The sequence below is a fragment of the Rhinopithecus bieti genome, unplaced genomic scaffold, assembly GCF_001698545.2.
Source record: "Rhinopithecus bieti isolate Rb0 unplaced genomic scaffold, ASM169854v2 scaffold_4553, whole genome shotgun sequence".
Taxonomy (NCBI): domain Eukaryota; kingdom Metazoa; phylum Chordata; class Mammalia; order Primates; family Cercopithecidae; genus Rhinopithecus; species Rhinopithecus bieti.
The window spans coordinates 3787133-3812326 of record NW_016804694.1 but is presented as its reverse complement, the minus strand read 5'-3'; the positions used below and the strand labels follow the sequence as shown (position 1 = coordinate 3812326).

At 39.7% G+C, this 25194-nt stretch overlaps 1 protein-coding gene across 1 annotated transcript in view; it reads right to left on the bottom strand.

Annotated features, from left to right (window-relative positions):
- The window catches only part of DNAH8 (dynein axonemal heavy chain 8), a 333448-nt gene that overhangs the window by 86537 nt on the left and 221717 nt on the right, over positions 1 to 25194 (bottom strand). The window contains 9 exon segments of the mRNA XM_017870032.1: positions 5936 to 6126; positions 6698 to 6950; positions 9611 to 9716; positions 13238 to 13420; positions 15484 to 15639; positions 19249 to 19404; positions 21252 to 21423; positions 22233 to 22360; positions 23502 to 23639. Coding sequence (XP_017725521.1) covers positions 5936 to 6126; positions 6698 to 6950; positions 9611 to 9716; positions 13238 to 13420; positions 15484 to 15639; positions 19249 to 19404; positions 21252 to 21423; positions 22233 to 22360; positions 23502 to 23639 — 1483 coding nt within the window.

Below are 25194 nucleotides of genomic sequence, written 5' to 3'. Positions count from 1 at the left end.
AAAAGAGGGAGGGAAGGAAGTGAAGGAGGAAATGATATTATAATAGATCTATGGATGTTTTAGTGGATGACTAATATTTAAATCATTTATCCATTCACTGATGGAACAAATATTTATTGAGCACCCTCTAGGTATTTGACATGTTCCAGACACTGGGGGGGATATAGCAGAGAAAAGCCAACCAGACCCTGACTTTTACAGAGCTTGAGTCCAGTGGAGAATGAGTTATAGTATTAATCATATTCTGAAGCAAATCTCAGGTCAAACGGGCATACCCAGCATTTTCCAGTGAAATATATGATGATATTTACAATTTCAAAATTCCTCTATTGCATGTCTTTAGTAACGTATCATAATAATTCCAGCTCCACTGTTGTTTAATTCAGATGTATGCAAAACAGTGATTCTTGAACTTTTAAATCTTATCATTTTCCTTAAGAACTCATTCCTTCCAGTTCACAAATCAACTCATGGACCAAAAAAGGGGGGTGGGGGGAACTACAGGTCTTTGCTCTTCCCATCTAGCATCGTCCTGAGTAGCTGTATGAACTAAAGTACTTTTTTCACGTAAACCCATTTCCTCCACCACAGGGGACTTGGGAATCTGTGGCTCTGAGTGCAACAACACTTTTAGAACAATGTGTAAACCTTCTTCTCACTGTCGGCCCCTCTGGAGACAGAGCAGGTCTCACTGGAGCACCATTACTGCTACTGTAGGAGTCACTGGTGCAAGAAGCAGCCACTAGAGGGAGCCACCTGCAGCCCTGGTACAGAGACAAACTCACCCCTTTTCTTCTTGGTTGTTTCCAAAGAAACGTTTTTATGTAATCCTGAGCTTTAGAGACACCAGGAGAAGAAATCTAAGCTATCTTTGTGTTTCCAAACAGATTAGAACAATGACGGCCCTTCCTATTCCCCAAAATATCCTGGCTCTGCCACTTATTAGCTGCATAAACTTGAACAAAAAAACATGAATCCCTCTCAGTTTCCTCATCTGCCACATGGATGTCTGATAGAATCTACCAGATTGGCTGCTGCGAAGGTTAAATACATTAATGTACCTAGAAGAGTATAGAATAATAATAAGAGCTATGTAATCATTAGCTGTTGTTCTGACATTCTCTCTCTCTCTCTCTCTTTCTCTTTTTCTTTCCCCGCTTGGAAGGCCCAGGTCCAGTCCAGTTTGGAAGGCAAGAAAAGACCCCCTAAGGTGTCTTTCTGTACACACGTCTATGACAAAAGAAAGATAAGATCTTTCTAAAATAACCAGGCAGGGAAGAAAGGTAAATCCATTGCTCTATAATGCAGGACTGCGCCTGGTATCCATTTCGTTTTGAAAGTGTTCTGACATTTTGGTTGAAGAAGAAAGTCAAAGTCACCTTGCAAATATTGCAGAAAGAAAGTAGTAATTGAAACAAACAAACCGAAAAACCTGTCACTCTTGGGAAATCAAACATTTCTGCTACGATAAATAACTCCTCCACTCTCCCCCTTAAGTATTGAGTTCAAAATGATTTTTTAAAGTATCTATGATCTAAGGATCATGTTTGTTAACTTTGTAAAAAAAACATTAAAACAAAGTCATACCATCTTTTAAAGAATAATTCAGTCAAAATGTAAGCCAGTTCAAAACTAAAACAAATTTTGTTTTGTTTAAAAACTCTTTTATTGCTGAGCTAATTGTACTGCTGCAATCAACCTATCATACAATCCCAAATTAATCTTCTTAAAGCACTGTTCTGTTCATGCCACATCCCTGCTCATAAAACATTCGATGGCTCCTTATTGCCAACTAAATTAAATCCAAACTCCTCTCCCTGACTCTCCTGGCCCTATACAATATAGTTCTCCCTGACTCCAATTTTATGAAATGGGGTCACAAATGTGCTAACACCACAACCCATGTGTTCAGCCTTCTTCATTTTTCTGTAACAAATCCAATCCTCCCTGACAAATTCCCTCCCCACTGTGTTGCCGTATGTCTCAGTCTCCTCTGATTTACTCACCCTCTTTCAAATAACCCAGTCTCTTTCACGGTAGCTCTGGTCTGGTTGGTTGGTAGGTGGGAGAGGTGAGATGGGGTGGGATTATGTCTTGGTGGGAAGCATGCCTCAGGTCTGCAGGCTGCCCTCCAGGATTCCCATGCCTCAGATGTAGGCTGGGTCCCTGTACTGTATCCTCTGAGCTACGACAAATGCTATCTGTTGGAGCCCTGGGCTGCAATCACTGACCCAGCTCCTGGCATTGGTACTTTCTCTGCAGGTACAAAGTTCTCTTTCTCTAAAATTTTTTTGTTTGACCTCCAGTCTCTGCTGCGTGCCAGCCCTCTCAACCCTTGAATGTTGCCACATTCCTACTTGCCAAACCTCAGGCTCGCCCATCCAGCTACTCCCCTGCTTCCATGGTGGGTGTGACACTAGGCAGAATGCAGGGTCATCTCCTATCTGAGAGTTTCTCTGGCCCTCTCCCCTTCTCACCTCCCTCAGGAGGCAAGGAAGAGATGAGGATCTTTGCGCCTGACCTCCTCTTTCTACTTCTGACCTCCTTTTTCCTTCCCAGCATCCATTGTGGACCCAGGCACCAGGTTTCCCACTTCTTCGTTTCTATGTCATATGTGCCTCCTTCTCAGGGGTCACATTAGCAGATGGCATTCAGGAAGCAAAGCCAGCTCACCAGTAAGGAAAGATTCAAAAGTACGCTTCTCCTCCCCTCATGTTGCACAGTATCTTTGTCCGTTCAGCCACTATCCCAAAATACCATAGGCTGGGTGGCTTAGAAACAACAGAAGTGTTTATTTCTCACAGCTCTGGAGGCTGGGGAGTCCAAGATCAAGACCCTGGCGAATTCAGTGTCTGGTGAGGGCCCATTTCCTGGTCTCCTTTCACAGTGTCCTGACATGGTGGGAAGGGGAGTGAGCTCCCTCAGGCCTCTTACATAAAGGCACTAACCCCATTCATGACAGCTCTACCCCCATGACCTAATCACCTTCCAAAGACCTCACCCGCTAATACCACCACCTTGTGGGGTGAGATTTCAACCGATCAAGTTTGAGGGGACACAAATATTCAGACCATAGTGCATAGATAGAAGGCTTCCCCAGATTGTGGGCGTCATTTTGCTGTCACTGCTGCCTGGATTTCAGCATGCTTCAATGCCCCCTACCCCTCTGCTCAGTGTCCTACAACACCGGGGCTGTATCCCAAGTCCAAGTGAGGGCTTAAAGATTTTTGAAATGAGGTAAAGTAGGTTTCCAGATTGGGTAAATTCACTTACTGTACTTAAACATCTCTAAGACCAAAACCTCATACATCTGGACACTCTCTGTAGTACCTCCTCCCCACCCTAGATAGTGTTTATTGTACCATACCACATTGCCTTAAAAAACCAACTTCCCCAAGTGCATTAGACCTGTGAAAAAAATATGAACCAGATGATACATTTCAACTTTCTTGGAACTACCAGAAATAAAACCTGTGTTCATGAAAAAGGCGCAAAGAAGAAATTTCAGAGATGATGCAAAATAGTTTGCAAAGTTTCCACAGTGGTGATCTAACCTGAATCTGAGGAAGGAATTGAATGAAGTAGAGAAAGAGTAAGAAGTTATCAGTGACTGCCCATTTATTATAAGTAGGCTGCAGAGGATAAAAATGTAGCAGGTCCTATCACCTTGTGGGTTAGAAATCCTCCACATTTTTTCCCTAGATTAACTTTCATTCCCATGGCTTTGGTTGTTATTTCTGTGCCCTATCTTTGTAACTGCCTGACTTTTCTCTCAGACTGCCTAGATTACGTTGTTGTTGTTGTTGTTGTTGTTGTTGTTGTTGTTGTTGTTGAGATGGAATCTCGCTCTGTCGCCAGGCTGGAGGGCAGGGGCGCGATCTCAGCTCACTGCAACCTCTGACTCCCTGGTTCAAGTGATTCTCCTGCGTCAGCCTCCCGAGTAGCTGGGATTATAAGCATGTGCCACCACGTCCAGCTGATTTTTGTATTTTTAGTAGAGACGGGGTTTCACCTTGTTAACCAGGATGGTCTCGATCTCCTGACCTTGTGATCCACCTGCCTCGGCCTCCCAAAGTGCTGGGATTACAGGCGTGAGCCACCGCACCCAGCCTAGGTTATCTTTTCTAATTTTTTTCTGGATAGCTCAAATTTCACATGTCTGTAGTCATCAGAGCTGGTCACAAACTGTTTCCCCGCCTTTCAAACACATGAGGAATTGCATTTCTCTGCTCTTTTTGAAGTGAGATGTGGCTGCATATCTGGCTTTGGCTAAGGAAATAGGAGCGTAAGTGACATGTGTCACTTGTGGGGTGAGTTTTAGGAGCCAGTGCACAGTCTGCCACATCCTTGCCCTTCTGTTGTAGTAGTTATGGAAGCAGTGTGGATTTCTGAGTGACTAGAACAGCATGTTGGAGAGGTAACATGAATGAGAAGTACACCTTGGTTGTGTTAAGTCACTGAAATTTTGGGATTGTTTTTATGCCAGCAAAATCTGGCCTATTCTGACTAAATAGGTCCTAAAATCACATCCAGAAATCCCCCACTCCAATCCTCCTCAAACCAGCTCCTCTTCCAACCAACCAGACCCGAAATCTCTGCATAGACCGGAAATCATAGACTCATTTCTGCCTGCTCTCTTGGCTCTTGTATGCATCGGTTTTTGCCATTTTACCTCCCTAATCTCTCATACCCTTGTCTCCCTGGATATTCTCATTGCCTTTACCCCAGGTTGGGAATGTATTCCTGCAGTTGGGAAGATTGAAAAAGACTCCTTTGAACCTCTTTTCTTTGATCCTTACACGTGTGCCAAGTTCACCTCCCTAAATGACCATAATGATCACATCACCACCTTACACAACTCCCTGTTTCTTACCAGATCAAGAAAATGCTTCCTATGGGAACCCAGGCTCTCTGCAGTATGTCACCAGTTTATATGTCCAGCTCTATTTCTCAGTATGCCTCCATATCCACCTTTCATTTCAACAAAACCAGACTGATTCTTACAACTTAGATGTTCTCCACTCATTCTCTTTTTTATGCTGCTCATTTCAGCATGGAATGTTTTCCTCTTTTCTACCTCTTCAGGGTCCACCTCAAATGCCACTTTCTTTTTGGGGTGTGGGGAGCCAGAAAATAATTGGTTAAATCATATAGAAAGAGCCAAACACACAAGAAAAAGATGGAAGCATTTTGCCACGTACCAAATAGCTCCCCAACTCATGACTTAACTCACAAATGTATATTTTCTAAGAAACTGTTTTTGATTTCACCAACCACATGTAATCGCTCCCTCCTTTTAGACTCAACACTTTGTTTCTTAGCTCTCTTACAGCACTTGATTCTGCCTCACTTTGGAGTGATTTTTAAATTATCTTTATCTCCATTTTGAGGCTATTATTCCTTTTCAAGCAGTATCTGGTTTATTCTTACATCCCCAAAGCTAGCGTGGTGGATTTACATAGCATGAGCTCAGTAAATACTTGTGTAACTAAATTGAAACGAAAATTCCATTCTTTTGTCTTCTTAATTAGACCTTTAACATGGAGATATGCAATGAATAGGATTAACTTCAAATATGAAACACAAGTGAGCCTTTTCTTGCAGTCTGAAAAACCATCACACCCCCTTGCTGAGGGAATGGCTCTCTTGCTAAAGAAAGCCATCACCAGTATCACTTTTCCTCACTTGAGCAATCGATTCTCCCAGGCATGGTCAGCAGTGAATAAACTGAATGTGGTTATATCAATAATTACAATAATATCAATATTCAGTTGAGTTGTCACAGACCTGAATCTTAAGTAACCAGGGCAAAACGAATGAAAAACATAAAAGAGATATTAAAAAATAAAACTTCATTACATTTCCATTAGAACGTCATTTCCCTACTGTATCACAGAAATGGGTTTATGGTATATCAAAGAGCATATCACTTTACCTTTAATGAGAGCCTGAAACTCTCTGTGCTTAACTGTTCCTCTCTGAAGGTCAATTTTTAAGGTCATGAGGAGTACAAACAGGAATTTGTGGTTTTCGTATAGGCCTCTGACAGAGTATATAAAAACCTCATATGTCAGGAATTCAATAATATTTGTAATTCTCTTTTGAGGTAGTGGTGACTTTTCAGATCTGAAATACATTTAAGAATCAAGGAAGCAAAGGGCAATTTGTTTTTTAAAGATACTTTTAAACTCAGGGTTACACATGAAGGTTTGTTACATAGGTAAACCTAATTCATGGGGGTTTGTTGTACAGATTACTTCATCACCCAAGTATTAAGCCTAGTACCCATTAGTTATTTTTCTTGATCCTCTCCCTCCTCCCACCCTCCACCATCTAATAGGCCGCAGTGTCTGTTGTTCCCCTCTATGTGCCCATGTGGTATCATCATTTAGCTCCCACTTATAAGTGACAGCATGTAGTATTTGGTTTTCCCTTCCTGTGTTAGTTTGCTAGGGATAATGGCCTCCAGCTCCATCCATGTTTCTGCAAAGGACATGAGTTCATTCCTTTTTATGGCTGCTTAGTATCCCATGTTGTGTATGTACCAGCTTTTCTTTATCCACTTTACTGTTGATGGGCATTTAGGTTGATTCCGTGTCTTTGCTATTGTGAATAGTGAAAAAGCAATTTCTAAAACAGTAGAAATGCAAGCAAGCTTTGAAGTTACCACTTGTGGATGAAGGTAGTGAGGACTCACCTGGCCATGGACTGGTCAAATAACTTCAAGAATTGGGCCAGTGACGTCTGATACATGATGTTGACCATGCTCATCTCTGTGATGAGGAAGTAGAGGATGCTTCCGCGGGTGGCTGCGGGCCGGAACTCCTCCTGAGCTGCGTTGATCTTGATCTCAGTTTCTGCAGCCACATGCAACTTTTCACTTACCTCAGCTGCTGTCTGCTTGGTAGTTCGAAGTACACCAATGAGAGATTCATCATCTACCAGTGAGCCTAAAATTCAAAACAGGAAAACTGTTGTACACAGATGGGAAGGTTGCAAGGCAAGATACATCTCTTCTGAAAAAAAAAAAATACTGTTAACTTTCAACTTGATGTCTCCAAAGTCAGGAAGACCACTGGTACAGTAGAATCTTAAGACACCAAAAAGCTTCCAGTCCAACTACCATCCAATGCCTGAAGCCTTCTAAACATTCCCACTGACAGACTATCCCCCACTCTGCCTAAACACCTGCAAAAAGCAAAAGACCCATTTGACTGGGTCTTCACACGTCTCAAGACAATGATCATGTCTCCAGTGGTCTTTGCTGTTCCCCATGTGATAGGCTTCACCCCCACTGTCATCTTGGTGGCTCTCGTCAAGTGTCACAGCTTGTCCACCCCACTTGCCTCGGGGTGTGAACTAACCTGAACACTTCACACTGGGCTGTCATGCTGGTAGTTGAATGGTACACTCTTTCCTCACGCTGCCTTAGTAGAACAGTCGTTGCTATAGAAAACTCTAATCCCTCTGTCTCTAACAAGAGTAAATTGGGGTATAGTGAAAATGTCTCACTAGGCCGGGCGCGGTGGCTCAAGCCTGTAATCCCAGCACTTTGGGAGGCCGAGACGGGCGGATCACGAGGTGAGGAGATCGAGACCATCCTGGCTAACACGGTGAAACCCCGTCTCTACTAAAATACAAAAAAAACTAGCCGGGCGAGGTGGCGGGCGCCTGTAGTCCCAGCTACTCGGGAGGCTGAGGCAGGAGAATGGCGTAAACCCGGCAGGCGGAGCTTGCAGTGAGCTGAGATCCGGCCACTGCACTCCAGTCCGGGCGACAGAGCAAGACTCCGCCTCAAAAAAAAAAAGAAAGAAAGAAAATGTCTCACCAGGAAGAGAAACTTGAATTTTATTTTTAGTTTTGCCTTTCATTATTGTTTTTTTTATTATTATTATTATACTTTAAGTTCTGGGGTACATGTGCAGAATGTGCAGGTTGGATACATAGGTATATATGGGCCATGTTAGTTTGCTGCACCCATCAACCCGTCATCGTACTTAGGTATTTCTCCTAATGCTATCCTCCCCCCAGCCCCTACCCCGACAAGGCAACCCGGTGTGTGCCCTGTCCCCTCCTGTGTCCAAGGTTTTATTGTTTCAACTCCACTTATGAGTGGAAACACGCCGTGGCTGGTTTTCTATTCTTATGTTACTTTTGCTGAGAATGATTGGTTTCCAGCTTCATTCCATTTCCCTTACAAGCGACATGGAACTCATCCTTTTTAAAATTATTGTTTTAATAGAAATAGTAGATGCTTACAACAATGAATTAAATTAAATTAAATTAAATTTTAATTAAATTTAAATGAATTTAATTAAACAATGAATTAAATTAAATTAATTTAATTTTAAATGTTTTAAAATTAAAATCTAAGGAAAGACACCTTGGATGTACTGAGCTAACAATCCCCAAATCTGCAAACAGCAGCACTCTGGCCTACCCTAGAGTTCTGGATGGCAGGCGAGTGCTGCAGGAAGGGCTGTGTTACTCTGATGGGCATGCTGTCTAATGTGGAAGTCCAACTTGGGATTAACCCCAAGGAAAGAGATCTTGATCCAACACACTCTTGGCTAGACTAGGGGAGCAGCCCCCAGTTCTGCTTGCTATATTTTTAATGCCCAGGGGTATCCCAAATGGCTGGGAGGAGTCACTGGACCAAAAGACAGACAGCTTCACTAGCAGGAGCAGTACAAGTAGGCAGATAAAAGGACTTTTCACTGAGCTCACCATAAAGGTACACTATTTCTGGAGGGTCGGACTTGTTTAAATAACATCCCGGAATTAAGGTGCAGTTGGGAAGTATTCATTCACATCTAATAAGGTAGTAGAATTCAGGTTGCTGTGATTTGCCTGCTACAGAACAATATAATGTTTGTTGATTTTATTGGGTAAAATTTTCTTTTTATATATTGCAGAGAGAGTACATCCTCAAATTGAGGTGTGACATGATGATTTGGCTACCCAGAGGAGAACCTATCTTTCCCATCTAAAGTGGGAGGTCAAGCCAAGTAGAGGGTAAGCTGGGCCTTTGGTACCCAAGCTCCTCTGACGCAGATTACATGTGTCATAACTCATTGCAGTAACTGCATTTCAATGCCAAATGATATAATCAATCTAAAAAACAAATAGAGTGAGTTTCGCCATGTTGGCCAGGCTGGTCTCAAACTCCTGACCTCAGGTGATCTGCCCACCTTGGTCCCCCAAAGTGCCGGGATTACAGGCGTGAGCCACTGCACCTGGCTTGGGAGACAGAGCGAGACTCTGCCTCAAAAGAAAAAAAAAATAGATTGAGCACATTAGTTTCTCTGGGGCAAGCAAATTAACCTATAATGAGTTACCTAGCTCTATCAGGAGCCCTTATTTGTCTCAGGAGAAAGCAATTATATCAAGAAAATTGTGTTATTCTCAGATGCTCAGTCTCTATTTGCTAATTTAAAAATCAGATTCTCTGCCGTCCCTCTTTAATGTCTAGATGGAAATTGCCTTGCTTGTTTTTGCATTGATAACATGACTATTTCCTAACATCTATAGTCATGAGGGCATTGAAAACAGTGTAAATGAAATCCTTATTCAGAATCTGTTATTTCATTACTTCTTAATAACACAATACCTTTTGTAGCACTTAATTTATAGAGGAGGTTATCTTCAAGTTCTTTCATCTTCCGCTTATTAAAAGTAACATCCTCCAAAAGTTTAACCCTCTCAGACTCTAACTCCTGTCATTAAAAAAACAAAAAACAACATTGGAACTATAATTACCAGTTATTATAGCAAATCCAACTCACTAGTATTTATTAACCATTTTTAAAGTTTAAACCAAAGTGCCTTTTGAATGGCAGAAGAAATTACTATCATTAGTCAAATCTATCTATCCATATTTTTGATTCTGTGGAAATTTTTTTTTAATTATGTCCACTGTCATTAAGGTTCCACAGCACTTATACTGGCAGGCACCAGACAATTCTGCTAAACAATTTTGCCCAATTACCCCAAGCTCTCTTGCCAGCTTGAAGTTTATAAATAGCATGTCCCGTTCTCTTGGCCCTGTTCCCACACTGCTTCTGTAAGAAACGCTATCTTTATTTGCAGTCAGAACAAGTAGAAATAAAAAGGCGCTAACACCAAGAAACCAAGGGGCTACCCAGATTAAATGTGAGCTCTTGGCCTGGTTCCTATGGGAGCACCAGGTACCTGGTTTGGCACAGCCAGTTGCCAATACCAACCCATTTTCCATTTTATTTGTATCTCCTTCTACAGAGGGCAAACTTGAATGTTTACGGGGTATTTTTTTCTTACATAAAATGATACATTTTTAAAATTATATTTTGAAAAAATTTCAAGCGTTCAAAAAAGTTGCAAGCCTAATACAAGGAATTTTCATACAGCCTTCACCTAGATTCACCAAATCACATTTTGCTTTATCGCTATATCTCTATAGAAAACATAATATTGTCATTATTGTTATTATTATTATTACTACTGCTGAATCACTCTTGGATGTCATGTCCCTTTACCCCTAAACGTTTTAGCAAATCTCTGAAGAACCAGGTCACTCTTACATAAGCATAGTCCAATATTCAAATTCAGGAAATTTAACACTGAGAGCCATGTGTCAGTATCACTGATACTCTCACTAAACGTAGAGTCTACATTGAAATCATCTCAATAATATTCCTCATAACATTTTTTTCTGACTTTATACAGAATCACATGTTGCATGTAGAATTATATTAAAAGAAGGTGTTTTAAAACTTCTTATTTGGGAAGGTTTCTGGGAAAATTGCTTCAGAAATTTCATCATTTTCAGAAAATCTTCCTGAACCAGTCAATCAAAAGTCATGGCACAGTCTTTATCTGCAAATCTAATATAGTTTGTTTTGTTTTTGGGGGGTTTTTTGTGTGTGTTTTGTTTGTTTGTTTGAGATGGAGTCTCCCTCTGACGCCCACGCTAAAATGCAGTGGTGTGATCTCGGCTCACTGCAACCTCCACCTCCCGGGTTCAAGTGATTCTCCTGCCTCAGCCTCCTGAGTAGCCGGGACTATAGGCGTGCACCACCACACCAGGCTAATTTTTGTATTTTTAGTAGAGATGGGGTTTCACCATGTTGGCCAGGCTGGTCTCAAACTCTTGACCTCAGGCAGTCCACCTGCCTCAGCCTCCCAAAGTGCTAGGAATACAGGGCTGAGCCACCACGCCTGGCCTCTAATATAGTTTGTATCACAATCTATCAGTAGATTATTTCCCTCCAACTACGGTTTATGCATCTAGAAGACAGATACGTAAACTTCCCTATTCATCTTTGTATTATTGACAGTACTTGAGGCTTGGTAGAGAAGAAACTCAACCCAATAAATATTTGTCAAATTGAAATGTGCTGAATTTAGTCCAATTTCTTTATTTTACATTTGGAAAAGCCGAGGACCCAGAAATATGAACTCTGAATAACAAGGGTATTAGGCTGGTCTCTGCCAGTAACCAGCTGCATGTTATAACAGCCTAATACCCTTGTCCTCCAACTCCAAGACTAGTGTTATTGGCATTGTACTTACAGGGTGGCAGGATTTGATGGTGCGATGAAGAGCATTGCTCTATTTGCAGGGAAATAACCAGTTAGTCATTTTCATTAAAATGGTCACCCCTGGGTGGCAGTATAGGAATACATGGACAAAATGTATTAGCTTCCTTTTCTGAATATCAGACATCATAGCACAGTGGACTCTTGCTAAACTTCATAGTAGGACCTGTAAGGCTTATCTAGGAGGCTTGCCAGGCTGCAAAGTCCCTGTGCTGTTATAGATGAAGACCCTTATTTTCTTTGGTCTCCATTTGCTCATCTGTAAAAATGTGGGTGTAATAGGAGGATTGTTAGCAGGGATAAATACAATGTTTAGAATACCCTCCTGTATATTAAATGTGCATTTTTTTCTCCAGCAAGGTTGCTATGAGTTCCTTAGCACTTCTCTTGAAGAGGAAGCTAGGGAATGAGACAAGCAGGTGTGGGGAGCCCTGAGGACCTTTGGGCAGTGGAGTTGCTTGACTTCTGGAGGTTAGTGCAGCCTGCAGGGGGGATCTAGACCAGCGAGGAATCATCTCAAAATAAACCCACAGCACCAATTAGACCACAAGGGACTAATCATCAACAGTTAACAGCATGGGATCCTGAGAGGCGATGGGAACAGTGAATTGCCGGGCCAGGGCCATCTCTGCGTGGCTGTGGAAGAGGAACATGTTCCCTTCCTGGACTGCATAAGCCCCAGGTTTACTGGAAACTAAGATCAAACAACTAAGAGAGTCAAAGCTGGGACTGTGCCCTTTTCACTCCACCAGATCAGCCACCTTTCAAGGGCCTGTCCCTTGGTGAGCTGTCCATGAGCCAGGCAGGATGCTGCCTTCCACTGAGTCTATTTCTTTGGTGTCTGTGTCATTTCTCTCTCCCTTCTTGGATGTCTTTCCTGTGTCTGGGAACCTGGATTCCCATCTCCTCTTTTCCCTCCTCTGCCTGTTTTCCTCCCTTGTCCTTCTGTTTCTCTCCCATCCACTTCATGCCTTGCTGCTCTTATTATTTCTAACCTTGCCTTGCCTTGAATCTTCCATTCTAAAATTAATTACTTTCTCATATTTTATGCAAATGTACTTTATAATGCAGATAATAACATTACATTTTTATGCAATTATATTTTATGCATAAAACTTAATGTTTTCTGAGCGTCAACTTAAAAATTAGTTTAATCTTGTATCAGTCTCTTAAAATCTTCCAGTCCTAAGTTGTTCTTTGTTTTATTAGAACCCTCAGTTAGACTTAATTTCCCTGCAAATTTCATTTAATTAAAAATAAAGGTATGGCTCCCTATATCATTAGATTATTGGACTGAAGCAGTTGAAACTACTACAGAGGAAATAAGAGCCATTCAGAGCAATTTCTTTTTCTCTCAATCATTGTTTTATTGATGTTTTCAGGTGTCCCCAAGACAAGGACTATAGCTAGTCAGTACACCTAGAAGTTTAAAGACAGAAGTAGAAAGAGGGGTGTGTGTGTGTGTGTGTGTGTTTGAGGCTGGATGAGAAGATGAGTTACATGATTTCTTGACAGGAATTAAGGCTACAAAAGAAATATTTATGTTAACAAGGATAAATATGGTTTTTAAATTTTTTTCTTTTTCACATACTTAGCAATTTCTCAATACATTTTAAGCATTTCTTAGAAGCAGAAATTCTTTACCTTGAGAGAGAGATTACCTGTTTCTCTGTTAGAATTACTCTCCTTAGTAACTGATTCTCAAGTCCTTTCATTGTAACAGTGAAATCAATGACTGATGTTTTAGCATTAATCTCTGGGGTAAAGGCAGGGTTTGGTAACTTTGTAGTAATGTAAAGTTTAAACGTATCCATGATATCACATTCCTTATCACCAACTTTCACCTACATAAATTCACATATAAAATTAAAAATAGCTTAAAGGACAGGGAAAGGAACTTGGGTTCAATTTAGAAAAGAATTTACCTGTCAGTGCTGTGAAACTTGAATAAATTGGGAAGGAAAGTTAAAAAATTTTAATCACTAATCCTAAATAATAAAGCCTATTAAATTTAGAATCATTTAGAATTGTATTCCTGCCTGGCGATGTTTTTAGCAATGATCCCAAACAAATCAAATGAAAAAGTTATCCAAAGCAAATGGTGAATAAAGTAAAACTTAGACACATCTAAGATTTGACTTTAACACCTTAGCAAGTACTTGTCACTCCCATCAGTTGTTTGTAGTACAGGAGCTGCTATTTTTTCCCCCGGTTAAGAAAATTGTTTCCTACTGTGGAAATTTGCTATGTTTATAGAAAATTTTATTTTTTTAATTTCATAGGTATATCTGAAGCATATTTGATAACAGAAAAGTTAATGTAATTTGCAAAGGAAAATGCCAACTTTTTTCAAAAGGTAACATTTATCTTAAACACTACTATTTGTAGCATGTTGAAAAAACAATTGGTTTTGCTATCTAAAATCAGGTGGCAATCACAGAATTTTAAATGACTTAAATCTCTGGTTACTCTTAATTCTGCATGTGTCTAAAAACATCACTAAGGCCACCATCACATTCTAAGGCATTATGCCTTCATACTGCAGATAAAAATCTAGGATATTTCAAAAGACCTTCAGGAATGGAGAGTCTACAACCTCTTTTGGCATATTAAATATGCCATATAAGATAAGCCAGATACAGATAAACACTGTATGATCTCACATGTGAAATCTAAAAAAGTGAAACTCACAGAAGCCGAGAATAGAACAGTGGTTGCCAGTGGGGTAGGGAATGGGAGAAATGGGGAGATGTTGGTCAAAGGGTACAAACTTTCAGTTATAAGATGAATAAGTTTCAGGTATCTAAGGTATAGCATGTGTGGTGATGGATGTGTTAAATTAATTTGATTGTGGTAATCACTGTACAATGTATATGTATACCAAATTACCACATTGTACAGTTTAAATATATATGATCTTTACTTGTGGATTAAACATTTTTTAAATGCAGTTCAAAATTGTGGATGAGTCCATAATATCCAAGCAAGTCATCAAAATTTTGTTCTTAGCTTCTTTTTATGAAAAAGAGAAATTCTACCCTCTAATCTCATAGAATATGATGCTAAGCTTCAGAACACTAACTGGGCTTTATTTATTTTCCCCTATAAACTCATAAAGGCTTAAGTATATATTGGATGCTCCATAAACTTTGCTGAATGAATTTTTTAAAATGTGGCATATGGAAGATTTCACATTATGAAGAAAATTTTTCTGAATAAATCTGTCTTTGTTTAATGAGAAAATATTCATTTTTTACTTATTCACTGATATTCATGAAATTAAATTGTCCAAAGTGAAAAGCACCCAATCAGAAATGCTGTTATAAAACCGAAGAAGCCTAAAGGTAAAGAATGGCATGAATTAAAAATGAAACACTTATACATATTGAAAACAATTCATCACCAACAATTGAGAACAATATTCCATAGCTTCCAACAAAGTCAATGAACTTAGACTGAAAATAAAGAGATAAATGACCAAATCAATGTGTATAGACTTTATTAAAATGTCATTTCCTCCAGGGAAGAAATTCAGGTTATTTTGTAAAAATGTATACATATAAGACTTGCAAAACCAATATCAAGAGTTGCTTAAACATATATATATATTGTGTTGCACTAACATATTAAGACCAGACAATGTATTTCCTTAATGTTATTTAGTTTCAGCTAAATGACTACTCTTACCAAAATATTGCCCCCACCTCAGCAATTTTTATATGCTATAAAAAATAGAAAGAAACACTGAAGTGTCAGTCTGGAAATAGTTCATTTCCGATGTACCAAATACTACTGCCTAAAGGAAATTGCATTTGTTGCTATGCTCAAAAAGATAAGTAGATGTCACCATTGTTCTTTTCTTTCTTTCTCTTTCTTAATTTTTTTTTTTTTTTTTAACAAAGCTCACCTTGAAAGTGGTGCCAGATTTAATAAAATTCTTTTCTAATACATTATCCAAGGCTGGATCCAGCTCTTCACGAATGTCCTCAATGAGAAGGGGTCGGCCCAAGGAAAGGCTGTCCTCCAAGTGTGTGCGAAAATATTTATGGTTCAGAGATGTCACCTAAACAGAAAGAACTCATTGGTCTATCAGTGTTACAAAGAATGTGCCCATCGCTACGGGAAACCAAGAGATTTTTTGGACAGGTAACCAAGAATTTTAAGGGCAATACAGGAAGACTTACTTAAAAAAATTAAAGTAACACACAAAAATTAATTTCTAACACTTGGTGAGTCATGATTTTGTTGAATGGGGTCTGGGTGTGTAATAGGGTCTCTCTGATCAAAAAAGGAGGATCAAGGGGCATTGCTCAGATGGAATGTCAGAGTTCTGCTCCTGACAGATGGAAGAGAATCGTCAAGGATTAATCCTTTCAAACTCACATAGATATAATCACTCAGAGAAAGCAAAGCAACTTGCATATCTGGATATTCATTTATTTTCTCAGGACCCCTACAAGATGAGTAAGTGATAAAAAGTAAACATAAGAATGTCAGAGCCGGGCGCAGTGTCTCAAGCCTGTAATCCCAGCACTTTGGGAGGCCAAAACGGGCAGATCACGAGGTCAGGAGATCGAGACCATCCTGCCTAACATGGTGAAACCCTGTCTCTACTAAAAAATACAAAAAACTAGCCGGGCAAGGTGGCGGGCGCCTATAGTCCCAGCTACTCGGGAGGCTGAGGCAGGAGAATGATGTAAACCTGGGAAGTGGAGCTTGCAGTGAGCTGAGATCCGGCCACTGCACTCCAGCCTGGGTGACAGAGTGAGACTCCGTCTCAAAAAAAAAGAAAAAAAAGAACATCAGAAATTATATATTGAGTCGCATCGCAGGTCTATCCATGTATTCTGTCTCCTACTCAGAAGAATTTAACACTTTCCATAAGTCAACCTAAAAGACTATACATTGACTTTATATATGCTTACATTTTTTAAAACTACAATTCTGAATTCCTGGTTGGGTCCTCTGTGTTTAGTTTAATGTATTTGTTATTAGTTAAAATAGACACACTGTACTGGTTGGTCTCTGCATGAGTCAATTGGATTTGAACCCTTATGTTGCCTAGGATCCCTCCCCCTGCCTTACTGTGAGGATTCCCAAAGGCTCATTTCTCAACTCGTTGTATCCTATCTTCTGAATTCAACTAATGTCTTATGCTATTGTGGGTGCAGACCATAAGACACAAGGAAGAACCCACTGGGACAACAGGCAATTAGGAGAACGGAATTAAATATGTATCTCTCAATTACTATGATAAAAAGAAGATATGAAATATAAAACTTAAATCAGCCTACTTTTGTCCTGTTTTGATTAAAAAGGAAATAACTAAAAAGAAATTCTGCACATGAAGGAAGTTGCTTCCCTGGATGAATAGCTTTCTTTATACAAATAATGTGCTGTAAAGACCTTCCTATAAGTTAATAAGGTAAAAGAACCTAAACAAAGAGCTTTTATGAACTTAATAAACAAGGTGAAGAAAAGCACCAGTAAGACTAAATTTGCTTATATCCTGCTTTATTTCTCAAGGGGTAAATTCTATTTTTGTGATTTCTTTCCCAAGTAAGAAGATAATTATCTTCAATCATCTTCAATGTATTTTATAAACTTGAAATAATATTTTGGAATCCTAATTTCAGGTTTATTTCATTTGATTTTTCTTGTGAAACACTATGTATGTGGTAACCACCACCAGAGCCTGGTTCACCTGCACAGAGACTGGTATTGGGTCTTTACAAGGTGACCAGTGAATTCCTGATGGCGAGGCTTAGTAAATACACTCTCTTTCCACAAGTCAGAGTTGTAGGTCCTGGAGATGGCATTGAAGGTAGGCTTGGCAAACAAAGCTGCCAAGGTTGACCATAGCCCTGGGCATATAAACCATGCTTTGTGTTTCATTTGCATGTGTTTGTACATGTGCTTATCCACATAAGAAAATAATGTTGTCTGAGTAAAAAGAATATAATTCAGTCTATTTCCATCCCAGCAGTGGATGATTTTTAAAATAAGAAAGTGTCTTGGCCATATTTCTGTTCCTTCCGCAAGAAGGTTCCTGGGACTGGGTTGCATCAGAAAGGGCATTAGTGAAGACTATCAGTGAATTTAATCCTGAAATGGAGAGCTAAAGCTATGACCAGAAAAAATAGCAGCATTCATGGCCAAGTGACACAGGAGCATGCATTGAGCTAAGGAGGTCCAGGCAAGGTTCCAAGAACAAGATGAGCAGGGAGACTGAAAGCCAGGGGAGCCAAGGGGAATGGGGGCAGGGACAAGTTATAGTTGACCTGGCTGCAGAAACTAAGAAGTGTTCTGGTATACCACATTTGTGCACCCTTGAAAATGTGGCCCCTAAGAAGCTTCATGGAAATGGACACTATTTCTTTTAACTCTTCTCTTCTATTTACATTGCCTGGTCCATTCTAGGATTTCCCTGGGTTTTCTTAGTAAACATAGACTGATGTATTGTGTTCTGGAGTATTGAGGAGGTGGGGTATTTAGGTGTGCTTCCCAGCACTGGGCTGTATCCACTTGCATAAGAAGCACTGATCTCAGGAGGAAATCTTTCAATATTTCACCACTAAATATGATGTTTGTTATGGCATTTTGTAAAAAGAAACTCTTTACCTAATTAAGGAAGATCCCTCCCAGTTTGCTGGAAATTTGATCATGAATGGGCATTGAATTTTACCAAGTGCTTTTTTTTCATATCCATCAAGATGACTACATTATTTTCCTGGTTCTTTTTTTCTATAATGATGACACACTTTGATAAATTCACTTAAATTCAATAAATATCAGAATTTCTACTCAAAAAGAGCAGTGCAGAACATGTAAAGATGAATAAAACTTGGCCAACAATGAGTTCATGGTACAGCAGAAATAAAAGATAAATGTGCATAGAACAATAACTTAAGTCAGATTCTAAGTCCACAACAGAAGTGCAAACAAGACATTGTGAGGATTCAGGACAGGCTATATTGTGCTGGGGACACAGAAAAGTCGTGATGGAGGTAGTGGTGAATATGGACTTTGAAGAATATCTGAGATTTTTATCTGGGATATAAGTGGAGGGTGGAAAAGACATTTTGTTAGTAGAAATAGTATAAGCAAAAATATGGGGGCAGGAGGTTTAGAACTCTGGGAACAGTGTCTAGGAAACACTGAATATCTCACATTGGTAGTTGAATTAAAATATCAAGAGTAACAGAATCCCTAAGGGTGTCAGGAATGTTGGAATCCTGCCCTTGTCTACCCCCACCTTAAAATTAACACCTTATTAGACGCAAGCACCAAAGCCGGACTCAGTAAGCTACGTAGTACCCAGAGCCTGAGCAAAGTTGGCATGAATGGTCTTGAACTGAGGGATCACAATATTCTATTTGCCACTTTCCTATAGGACCAAACCCAAGGCCCGGAACAAAAGCCACATTCAATATTAGCAAAAACAATGGAGTCAGGGAAATGTACAAGGAGGAGGAGGGAGGATCCAAAGAGAGAACAAAAGAGAGAAAAGAATCAGAGCTGTTGCCCCAAATTGCTGTTACAAAACTCAAGAGTGTGAATTAGCAAACGTTTGTCATGGAGATGACAACTTTATGACTGCAGATTCAATTGAAATTTTGAAAAAGTTTCATTGATTTCAAGATGACTTTCCCCTGCACCAAATGCTACATACCTGCAAATCATTTTCTTTTTCCTTTGATTTAATCCAAGTTTTGCCTTGAGTTTGTGGGTCTATGAGGAGTGGGTATCTGGTGGCCTTTGTCACAATTATGCCATTCTGAATTGAGAGATCATCTCCTGGTAATCCCTGTAGCCCCCACTCACCAATCTGAACAACAGGAAATGGATATCACCATTCAAAGGAGAACAGGAATGCCCTCATTAGTAATTAAAAGTACCATAAAGTAAAATAATTTAAAATATGGACATTATTTTCCTTTGAGACTAAGAAATTTGTACTTCTAAAAAAGCAAACTTGTAAATGTGAACAAAATAACATTCACATAAAAAAAAAAACAAATTTATAATCTAATGAATCCCTTCTTTAATCACCCAAAACAAGGTTTATCCTTTTGCATTGTATTTTCATACTTAGGGGAATCATAGGAAGTTGACTGCATATTGAACCTGATTTGGGGTTAATGGAGATAGTGAATATAATGAGATGTCAGAGAAGAAGATAAGTCCCAAGCAATTAGCCCCCGATAGCTTCCCCTTCCGGCCCTTTGGTTCTCCCCGCATGATGTACGGGTGATTGCATAGCTGGAGATAAATTAGATGAGTTATTATATTACCAGGAGCTCATCAGTGACACTTTTGTGAATATTTCCTTCTCCAAATTTAGAGCAGATTGCCAGCCTCCCGCACCATGATCAATAAAATCACCAAGCCAGGCGCAGTGGTTCATGCCTATAATCCCAGCATTTTGGGAGGCTGGGAGGGTCACTTGAGCTCAGGAATTTAAGGCTGCAGTGAGCCATGATCACACCACTGCACTTCAGTCTGGGCTACAGAGCAAGACTTTGTCTCTAAAAAAATAAAATAAAATAAAATAATCAGAGATCCAATGAGCCAACCAGCCTCCACCTTTGTTAAATTATCCCAGGACTCCCAAAGGCCATAATTAATAAAGAATATTCTGGCCCACGTTGCTTCACCAGTGCCCAATGCATCTACAACACATAATCTATTCCCTGTAAGGGTGAATTCAACGATGTTTGAATTGGAAAAGATTAGTTTTTAACTTTTAAATACAGATAACATGAAATTAATAGCTTGGCATCCCCTAAGGAAACAGCAACTGGAGAGCAGATTTGCAAATCAGAAAAGCAACTCATGAATACAAATTGCCTGGAAAGCATTTATTACCACAGAAGCTCTGCAAGATATACTGGAAATTGACAGTGGCATCAAATTCCCAGCAAGGAAGGTTAGTATGAAAGGCCTTGCTATTACTTAGGGTCATCAGAACACACTATTGTGTTCTGTTATTAGACACTAAAAAAGATAGCAAATAAGGAAAATAAGGTTAATACCAGCACAAATCATGCCTACATTTGCCTAAAATGTTTGAAAGAGAGTATGACTTCACAGGAGTGATGTAAATAATGAAGAGTTATAAGAAGGGCCCAGTATTAGCAAGCCTATATCTCTCAAATGATCTTTCAGTTCATAGCAATGCAATTGGTCTTAATTTGGAAGCAAGATTACTTAAAACACAAAGAAACGTTTATACCACAAAGAAAATTATTTTTAAAAAACTCTTAAGTGCTTTCAAATCAATCTTTCTAGTTAAAGAAAAAATTTAATGAACCTGGGTTTCCTCTTTTTTTATGAGATGGAGTTTCTTTATTGTTGCCCAGGCTGGAGTGCAATGGCATGATCTCGGAACCTCTGCCTCCCCGGTTAAAGTGATTCTCCTGCCTCAGCCTCCTGAGTAGCTGGGATTACAGGCACGTGCCGTCACGCCCAGCTAACTTCTGTATTTTTAGTAGAGACGGGGTTTCACCATGTTGGTCAGGCTGGTCTTGAACTCCTGCCCTCATGATCTGCCCTCCTCGGCCTCCCAAAGTGCTGGGATTACAGGCATGAGACACTGCACCCAGCTGGGTTTCTTAGTAAGTAAGAAATAAAGTGAGATTGAAATTCGAATAATATTGGGAAAGTAAAACTTACGGTTGGAGGATCCACCAACATTGAAATAAGATTCAGGTTTTCTGTGAAAGGAATTTTCCGTGCTCTCAACTCCATTTCCCATTGATCTTTAAGCAAATAGTTCCTAAATATCTGATTGAAAGGACCAAGGTAGGAAAGGAATCCCGTGCACAGCAGAATATCACCTACAAGTCTGTGAAGAAAAAACACACAGCCCCCTCCCCAAAGTGAGTCACCTGACATGTTTTAAGCTCTTCCGCTAAGTTGTTTGAGAGGTCACAGTCTTGCTCTGTTACTGGGGGAAATCCTTCTTTGCCCTTGCTTAATGCTTGGCAGCCAGGCATGGAAAAGACCGTGGAAAGTGGAGCCCAAAACCCAAAAGTGGGTGGGAGTAGCCACATGTGGGGTGGTCAGGAAGCAAGAAAGAAGGCTTCCTCCTGAAGCCTACAGGTCGTGAGCCTTGGTACTGTGCAGAAAGTATCTTCCCCCATCCTGTCCCTTGGTCTTGTTCAGATTTCAGTCTTGTGTTAAGCCATTTTTTCTTTCCCCTCCCTTTTTATTTATTTATTTGTTTGTTTGTTTGTTTATTGCCATTTTCTTGCTCCCCTCTCATTGCACTCTCTTTTAAGTTTTCTAAGGACACCAATAGACACCAGTGAAAGACAGCCTTGCATTTACAACAAACCATTGATCCACACTTTCAAAATCATTGAGGTGAAGCGCAGAGAGCATCTAGATGGCCCTGGCAAATCCAAATAATATCAAAAGCTCTCTCATACTGAACCACGGCTGAGATGTAAAATATTTCACAAAATCTTCTTCACCCTCTATAGTGTTTCACCTAAGAGTGCATGATTTAAGTTGTAAGCACTGTCATAGATGACGGGATTCAGAAATGAACACATGGAAATGAAGGAGAAAAGCATTTCACCGTGGAAATGGACTTTATGTTCTCCAATGTCACAAAGAAAGAGTGACTGTGAAGAAGACCCAGATTCGCACCTATTAATCTGAGCTTTGAATTCTTTACTTTGCTGGGTCCATCGGACTTTTTCTCCACTCAGCCCATCGATGAGAGTGGAGGCGGCCTGCATCTTTTTCCGGCACGTATCAGCATCATTAAGCAAATCCTGCAGCCATAATGGGAGAATGTCTCAAAAAAAAACTTTTCTAAGTGCTTAACACAAACATCCATTATTTTCACACATAAAAATACACAGGGGAATTTCTTAATTTGCAAAATAATATAACCTAAAAATACAGTATGCATGAAACTTCACATATTAAATTTTGATCATTCATAACATAGTGATTTTACCTTACGAAATTTCAAGGAAAGCAATTTTGTAAGACAGAATCCAAATCACATAATTTATCTTGTAATCAGATAAATTAAAATAGTATTTCTATTGAACATTTTCAAAACAGAATCAAATCAATAAGATTTGCCCTTTCGATGTCTTGGATGCAGTAATAATCCTGAGTTCTTTGCCATTTACAAAGTATTTTCTCCTGGAAAAATCCCAGACAACAGCAGCATGCAGCAGCTGGCTTGGACCAACTCATAAGAGCCAATTGTTAAATTTTTAGAGTATTTGTGAGCTGGTGCTAAACACAGCCTTTATTAAAAATTAAACTATGTAAGCTTACAATTAAAAAATTATATTAAAAGCAAAAGTAATAAATAACAAAAGCTTACTTCCTAATTATTTAAATGTTAATATTATCTATGCTCTTGACGTTAAGGCCGTTGTATCTGGATGGTGGAAATAGTATGCAATGGTGTACTGCCATGCACCTTTTCCCAAATCTGTGCTCAGTGACGTTACATTGGTAGTTTAGAATTGCCAATGATGGGAGTATTTCCACCACAGAAATCAGCAAATATTACAAATCTGGGCTTTCCTGTCCCCGCACGGCACACTAGACTGTTAAACATTTACCAGACCACCACTGCTTACATCCTATCCCAAGAGGTCATATGAGGATCCCCATTTTACAAACAGAGCTAGGTAGATTGCCCCAAACCACACAATTAACAAATGTCTGAGCTGCATCTCAAACCCAGTTTTCTAACCCTCAAATCATTGATGGTACAGCTTGATCAGTGAAAACACACACAAAAAAATTTGGAGCACCAAAGATCCAAAACAGATAGGCATGCTGGCCAATATTTTGTCATCACAACGATTTGCCTGATTTCCGAATATAGCATGCTCTTGTATAAAGTTTCAGTACACCATTTTGGGGATTTTGTATATTTAATCTCACCATTTTCTCATTCATTGCTGCATCAAATTTTGCCTGTACTTTATCCAGCTCAGCTTGCTTCTCATCCAGCAGGGCTTGTGCCTTCCCTAACTCAGCATTAGCAACTGCTAACCGGCCTTCCTGCTTGGCCAGGTTGGCCTGAAAAGAAGAAGACATGGTTAGTGTATTAGCTGCACGAAACAGTCATGATTGCAATTGGTAGATAACACAAATCACATAATTTCTGCCCTACATGGGACTTTTGAGCTCATCTGTTTCAGTGTCTTCGGCTGGGAAAGCAGAGAGTCTTGGAGGGTATTTCATTACTTTTAAATTTTTAATTACTGGCCAGGTGCGGTGGCTCACGCCTGTAATCCCAGAACTTTGGGAGGCTGAAGATCACTTGAGCCCAGTTCAAGACCAGCCTGGGCAAAACAGGGAGAAAAATAGAAAAACTAGCTGGGTATGGTGGCGTGCACCTGTAGTCTAAGCTACTCTGGAGGCTGAAGCAGGAGGATCGCTTGGGCCCCGGAGGTCAAGGCTGCAGTGACCCGTGATTGCAATACTGCACTCTAGCCTGGGTGACAGAGACCCTGTCTCAAAAAAAATTTTTTTTAATTATTAATGTTCAATAAGAAAACATGGAAAATGCAGCAATGTATAGGAAGGAGAACAAAAGTTACCCCGATTTTACTCAGACATAACCTGTGAGTGTTGTGTTAGGAAGTTGGTAATTGGCATTTTGATTTTTTTTTATTTCATTTCGTTTTATGAAGGTCCCAAGTCCCTCATGAACATTAGTTATGTGACTGCACGATATTCTACATGTTGGAGGTATCATAATTAACCTTTTTCCTACTCGTATACATTTCTCCACCCCCCATTTTTAGTTATTACAAATAATGTTGTGAGTATTGGATATGTAAACATTTAGGATTGTTACTTTGCTACAATGTAATTTCAAAGATTCTGCAAGTGAAATTACTGTAACAGTATTTCATGTTTTTCTAAGTCCTACAATGTGGTAATGATCTGCTTCTTATAAATTTAAAATAATCAGTAAAGTAATCTAGGCCCAAAGCCTTCTGGGGTAGAAGTTCTTTGATACCTTTCTTATTTTTGTTCTCAATGTTTATTTGAATTTAGCTCCTTTTCCCATAACATTTTTATTTCATTTAGATTTTCTAATATATTGACATATAACTATGTAATATTTGCAGCCTGGCACAGTGGCTCACACCTATAATCCTAGCAGTTTGGGAGGCTGAGGGAGGAGGATTGCTTAAACCCAGGAATTCAAGGCTACAGTAAGCTATGATTGCACCACTGCACTCCAGTCTAGGGGCCAGAACGAAACTCTGTCTCTTAAAAAAAAATTGCTTTATAATTATTTGAATCTTCACATCTAGAATTATGAGGATTTATCTTTCTATTTTCATTTGTTTTTATTTTCTTCTTGATTAGATTTTCCTGGAATATTTCTTACAGTTTTGTTTTTGTAAAGCATAGGTTCTTAGATTTGCTCATTAATGCTGGCCAGGAGTGGTGGCTCACACCTGTAATCCCAAAACGAATGGCTGGGCTGGGGCGGTGGCTCACACCTGTAATCCCAGCATTTTGGGAGGCCAAGGCAGGCGGATCACGAGGTCAGGAGATCGAGACCATCCTGGCTAACATGGTGAAACCCCATCTCTACTAAAATACAAAAAATTAG